At 39.2% G+C, this 6852-nt stretch overlaps 1 protein-coding gene across 2 annotated transcripts in view; it reads left to right on the top strand.

Moving 5' to 3' along the window:
- The window catches only part of unc5ca (unc-5 netrin receptor Ca), a 187370-nt gene that overhangs the window by 143957 nt on the left and 36561 nt on the right, over positions 1-6852 (top strand). For both annotated transcript variants that reach the window (XM_032514911.1, XM_032514912.1), the window contains exons 6-7: positions 1635-1802; positions 2123-2287. In XM_032514911.1, the coding sequence (XP_032370802.1) occupies positions 1635-1802; positions 2123-2287 (333 nt within the window). The remainder of the gene's footprint in view (positions 1-1634; positions 1803-2122; positions 2288-6852) is intronic.

Below are 6852 nucleotides of genomic sequence, written 5' to 3'. Positions count from 1 at the left end.
GTGTGTGTGTGTGTGTGTGTGAAAAAAACAGCTGTTCTCACTAAACTTTAACAACCCAGCTTCCTGTCATCTGTAAAACACACACTGAGTCAATCGAGAAAATTTGTGCAATTAAATCAAACAGCACATTAAATCACAGATTTCTACATTGAGGAGGATATGCTGTGATAGGATTTGAATTCACTCTGCCCATTTTGTTTTATTACAGACCTAGTTTGTTTAAACATCACACAACTTGAGGCGTTTGCGTTAGTATGTATACTACAGTTTGTTGTTTAATTCCTTTCAAAATACTTTATTTGTTCCTCAAGGGGCAATTTATACAACAAATATGCAGAAACAATGCATTCAAAACATAAAAAAAACAACATGAAAATAAAGATATGACAAGAAAAAGTTGAAATGCACAGTGAATGGCAGTCACAGCCCATCAACAGTTTACTATACACAGTGTTTGTGCTTAATGGCCTCTGGAATAAAACCACTCTTCCTATTTGTTGACCTGCAGGAAATCTGCAACATTAGATAGCATTAGTTTAGTCATAAGCTAAATTTCCATCCACTTGTCAATTGAATTGTCTAAAGTTTGGTAAAAGAACTCATGTGTTTCCATCCAACGGCTTTAAAGTGAATAAAAACCTGTGCGTTATGACGTCACATGCTGTTTTGCGATCAAATTGGCATATCAAATAGATTTTAGACATCTTAAGCTGTTTCCATTCATTTTTTCACTGAATCGCACAACATTTAAGCAAACTTTTGCAAACAAAGTTTTTCTAGACTAAATGGATTGCGCTGTCTACCAACACATGATCAATATCGCAAGTTGTAGTGCTTATGTGCCAGCTGATAGCAACACATCAAGCTATAATAAGAAAACAACGCCGCTATCCACACATCGCTATGATGATGCAGATGCAACTTGCCTTTTATTGTCCCTCCGGCACCGCTGCAAGACTCTTTTTTGAGACATGTCTTGCTGTTTGAGAACCTTCCGTTTACTCTGGAAGACGTCCCACGACTTGTCCTAACCTTTGTCGGCCATTTCCTTCACGAGTTCCTGATAAATTAAATTCAGAAAGTCTCTTGACTCCTCGTCCGTCCACTTACATCTGTCTTTGTTGACATCCGCCATGTGTGCAAACAGAGCGGAAATACTGGGCGGAAATTAACTAAAACTTATTCTTCTTTGTTTTGTGGCGGGTTGCAACATAAAATGAGCTAAAACTTAATCGCAATTCATTATTTATTCAGCAAATAACATTTCCATCAGCTTTTATCAGATAAGCCGTATATCTACATGATTAAATCCGATGAGACCAAACATATTCCCTTTGGGTTGATATTCATGAAATTCCATCGAATTGTATTGTGTCCATAAGGCATTTTCCATTCGATATCACTTGTGTGTGGTCATTCATGAGCGGGATGTGCAAGATATCTTTTTGTTAAGCGATTGGTTCGTTTGACGAAGTGTAAACTGTAAACCAGCTTATAAATTCAAAAGTGAAAAATGCTTTCAACAAAAGAGAAACAACATGTTGTTTTTTGTTGTTTTGTTAAAATGGCTGATCAATGCATGTATGGATTACTGCATAAAGGAAGTTACTGATTAAGTGGCTCCCTTGCCACAGTGAACGGTGGTTGGTCGACTTGGACGGAGTGGTCGGTGTGTAACAGTCGCTGTGGACGGGGCTTCCAGAAACGAACCCGCAGTTGCACTAACCCCGCCCCTCTGAATGGAGGACTGCCCTGTGATGGACAGGCCATACAGAAACTACCCTGTACCACACTGTGCACCGGTAAGTCTATTCTAGTTTTATTCAGATTTATTTAGTTAGTGCCTTTTTGTTTTGGTAGACTCTACTGTATTCACATCACTCTATCCATGCTGCACTGTACCTTTGTTTTGTTGTTCTTTTTTACCCTGTGGTCCCACATTTCTTTCTTTCTTCTGAATTCCACTTCTGTTATTTTTTTGTACTTTTCTGCCCTATATATGCTACACTTTGGGGACTGGGACGTAATTGAGGGCATTGTACTCTTTTCGTTCTCTTTTTCTCCCTTGTCTTTTTTTGTGTTTCTTATTCTCTTGGCTCCTTTTCCTATCCTTTCCCTCTAGTTGACGGTGTGTGGACAGAGTGGAGTAAGTGGTCGGCCTGTGGGACGGAGTGTACCCAGTGGAGAAGGAGGGAGTGTAACAACCCGGCACCTAAAAACGGAGGAAAGGACTGTGAGGGCCTGGTCCTCCAGTCACAGAACTGTACCGACGGACTCTGTATGCAAAGTGAGTTGATTATAATGAATCTTTCGGAGCAGAAGCATTGATGTATCTCTTCTAAAAGTATTGAAGGTCTGTCATATATCATACCTTACCATGAAATATGAGTTTGCCAATTCAAACAAATACCTCGCAGCGTCTGCTTCAGATGTGAATTGACTTGAAGGGGAATTGAAGGCAAGCCATTGGGGTGGTGATAGATGGTGAGAACAGGAGCGGGTGAAGCGTAACATGACAATTGAATGGGTTAATTTATAACCATATTGAGGAACCCATAACTAAATATAGTGTGAATGAAAGTAAACCTTAGTGACCTTAGTAATGTTAGCAATGGACTTAGGTTAGCTGATAGATAAAGTAGCTGTAATCTCTATACTGAAGATGTTAGAAAATCAGTCTTGAATAAAACATCAATCCAGTTATTGACCACCCAATTACATATTAATTACAGTAAGTGTCCAGCCAAACCAATTAAGTCGGTAGGCTTTGGCAGGCTTGTTAACATGGTGCTGAGAGACGTTGTACCTTGGAGACACGTCATTCCTAATCATTCTTCATCTTTCTGCTAGCTTGCATTGGGTTAAAGTATGGCGGTTTTCCTCTCATTGTTCCCGTCCTACTCATTTCTCACCTCTTTCTTTACATTTTCCTTCCGACCGCTCCTCCTCTTCTTCGGTCCTTTTATTTCACTTTCCAGTCCTTCAGCAGCCACTGCTTCTTTCTCGTTGCATTAAGTCTCCTATCTTCAGTGCCATCTTTCTTGCTTCTTTCTCTCAGACCCTTATAGTGATTTGCTCTTGCTCTGATTCACACATGCACTTTATTCTTCTGTGCACACTGCCGATGATGTATAGAAGGGTTTTTGAATGTCATCATGACTCACCTTAGTTTCCCCATTTTCTTTGTGCATTACTCGAGTCCCAAACAACTGTTTTATAAGGAAAGTAATGATAGATAATTATGTGGAACAATCCACCCCCCCACTAGAATGCAATGATTTCTGACAAATAAAAAAAAAAAGTGGTGAATTTAAAAACCGCATGGAAACTGTGGGTTGAGTCATAACGGCACAAATATAGCAGCAGCAATTTTTTCCAAGGTGGAGGCAATTATATTTGTTGACTTGTAGGAATAGTGCTTGTTACTACCTGTGCTCAGAGAAATTGGTAGACAAGCATTTGACAGAGAGCGAGAGAGCGAGAGAGAGAGAGCAAGAGAGAGAGAGCAAGAGAGAAAAAGAAAGAGAGAACGTGAGAGAGAGAGAGAGAGAGAGACCTGTCAAAGTGCATAGAAGAGAGAAAATAACAGGATATAGTCATTTTTGAAACAGGGCTTGAAATTATGCCATCAAATCTCATTGGTCTTTCCTTTCACCTCACATGGCAGCCATAGAGAGATTTTTTTCCTCCATAGTGAAAATTAAGTAGAAAACATTTCTTGCTGAAGTTAAAATTGACCTAGTCTTTATCTTTTGGGTTCCACTTCCGGGATTGCTCCGATGCTGCAGAAAATTCCGCCGGATGCATGTATTTTCCGTTTCCTTCCACTTCCTTTTTGTTTGAATTTTAAATTTGGTGGATTTATTGTTGTTTATTGTTGACTGCTCCTCAGATCTCTGCATGGTAAATTGAGACAGCTAGCTAGACTATTTGTCCAATCTGAGTTGTGTCTCACATGACTGTTTTGCAGCGGTCCGGCGCAAAGTTTAGCACCGCCCATGGCGATTCTGATTGGTTTAAAGAATTGCCATTAAACCAGAGCACGTTTTACTCCCGTCTCCGGACCCTATGTGGAATAGCCCGACACTCCTTCAGTGCGCTTTGGACGAGGGTCTGGCAAAGCGAGACTAAAATTGACCTAACCTTACGATCAATAACAATTCATCTTTCTGCTGCCTAAAATATTAATGAAATTATACTTGTCTATGACCTCCAGTTGGCTGAGGCACTCCCATAGTCTTATTGACAGACACTTGTGTGTAGAAGCCATATTTATGTAAATTATATTTTGACTTTTATTTTACCTGATGGTGTCTTGATATTGAAAATCTGTTTTACAAGGAGTCTTGGCCAAAATGGCAAACACATTCAGCCTAACATACATACATAGGTCTCTTTTTAGAAAATAACTGTTGCATAACATCTACATAATCTCTTATGTATTTTATGATCCCAGTTTTTTATGTCGTAGTCATTGGTAATTGTATATGTACTTTAATGGTTCAATGATATATCTTTTTGATCTTTTCGTACATAGTTTTTGTTGTCAATCTTTAACTCAATTACATTGCTGCCTATTGCCTATGATTTGAATCTCAATTAGACGTTTCTGGTCAAATAAAGGTTTAATAAGTCACAAGCACAAAGTCAGAAATCGACTTTATCAGTGAGCACAAAGCCTTCAGCCAAGTGAGCTGTTGCTTTGTGAGGGACTTCTCTCTGCAGCCCAAGGGGAGTGGATAGCAGTGATGATTTAATTTATGGTCACTGTCATGAGCAGTGGAATAATATTATATAATCCCTCAAAAAGCTTTTGCTTCTATACCCACATTATTGACAGGAGTTACTGTATGTGCCCAGCCCACTCCTTACGTGGTGTATTATGTACTGTCTCTGCTCTATCAAAAGGATCCCCTGAGGTATGTGGGGCCCCAGGGAATGGGATATAACCTAGAGAGGTATAGATTTAGCCTCATTTCCCCTGATTGATTTTCTGTCTTTAAAATGACTCCACAGACGTGGTTTTATGTCAGCACTTATGTTTCAGCTGTTTCCTGTACCATTTACAGGAATCCATGAAATGTGTGTGTGTGTGTGTGTGTGTGTGTGTGTGGTTATTTAGAGGGGATATCTGTATGCACAGCATTTTATAGGTAGAGTATATGTGAAAGGCTTGAAGTGATTCATGGACCGTTCTTCCATTTGGTTTATGAATGATGGATCTTTTAAAATGTGATCTTTACACGGGCAGAAAATGGTTCATTGCTGGTATCCAGCAAACATTTTTTATGTTGGTTCACATTAGTAAAGCATACAAATGTTTATGCTGCATAACTGAAGATATAAACTGCAATTTTAGTTTCTGTATTGTTCATGTTGCACATGTGTCTCTCATTTTGAACACCAGGTCTTTGGAAATCAATTTAATGGGAAAAAAAAATACAACAGTGGTTAGTTGCTGGTTTTAAAATGATTCACTTTTAGGGTTTCAAGGTTGTGAATTAACTGATAATATAAATGGGGAGTTAATGTTTTAGATAGTGCTCTGTAATTGACTTTGTGCTCAAAAAGCACTTCACTCTACTCTCCCTCTTTTTCTCTTTCTCGTTCTCTCTCCACCAACACGTCCCGCCTCTCTATTCATCTCTTCCTACTTCTCTCGCTGCCCTTTTTCTAAAGTTGTCCTGTTAAATCCTGAGAGGTAGAAATCCATTTGACCTCCCTTCTGCCCTGCGTGGAGTGCCTCCTCTCTTTTTGTGTTTATGTGTTTATCAGTGTGAGTCTGTATAAATGTGTGTGTGTGTGTCTTCTTGTGATAGAAGTTTGAGGCCTTTCTCTTTTTTTTTTCTTTTTTGTTTTAGTTGTTTGTGTTTTTGTCTCTCCTGGCCTGTTGACATTTTTCTGACACATCGATCAGGGTTCTTGGAACAGATTCAGTCAGAGCTCCACTGTGTCATCCTTGAGAGCATGACATTTCACTCACTACCTACCGTGTGTGCGTGTGTGTGTTAGTGTGTGTCTGTGTGTGTGTGTGTGTTGTAATATAACAGTACCTCCAAAGCAAATACAATCTGCTGTGTAGTCTCTAAAACCACAAGTAAAATTAATCACTAGAGATAGCTGTTATGTAACTTTAGTGCTGTGAAAGAACATTGAAGCGTGTTTGTGTGGTATTATACAAAGCGATCAGCAGTGTCAGCAGGTACTGCAGAGCATCAAAGGAGCCATCTCCTCATTGAAAGCTCTATTCATCCCAATTTTGTTTCTTCTCATTGTGGATTCTAATCGTTTCACTTTGTCGTATTGTTTCCTGCGCTGCTTGTTAGCCATTTTCTTAATTGTCTTGTACTCATCTGTGCCGTCTTTTGTTTTCACAATGCTTGCGTTAGCTTTAACGAAATCAGTTTTGCTTCATTTTCCTGCCATCATGTTTTCCTAATTGTTTGAACGACTGTGTTCTAATTGGAACATGATAAGTTTCTGTCATGGCATGTTGCTCCTTCTGTCATCACTAATTCAGACATTAATAATAAAGGCATTTGTTAGATGCAGTCAATTTGCAAAGTCATTTAATACATGAATAAGAAATTTGATAAAACCATGCTGAAACATGGGAATTCATGCCAATGACCATCTTGAATTATATGGCTAACCAAATTGCAGTAACCTTTAAACTCCTGAGCCATGTAGCCGAGCCCCCCTGGATAATTTAAGAGAAACGTCACAACATGCTTGTCAACTGCATGCATGTATGTGTGCATGTATGTTTATAGTTTTCACATCACCTCGCTTAACCTTGTCAGTTTTACTTGGCCTTTGATGATGATCAGTGTGTCTTGTGCGTCCAGTTGG

This window comes from Etheostoma spectabile, chromosome 5 (assembly GCF_008692095.1).
Source record: "Etheostoma spectabile isolate EspeVRDwgs_2016 chromosome 5, UIUC_Espe_1.0, whole genome shotgun sequence".
Taxonomy (NCBI): domain Eukaryota; kingdom Metazoa; phylum Chordata; class Actinopteri; order Perciformes; family Percidae; genus Etheostoma; species Etheostoma spectabile.
This window is presented reverse-complemented; position numbering and strand designations above follow the sequence as displayed.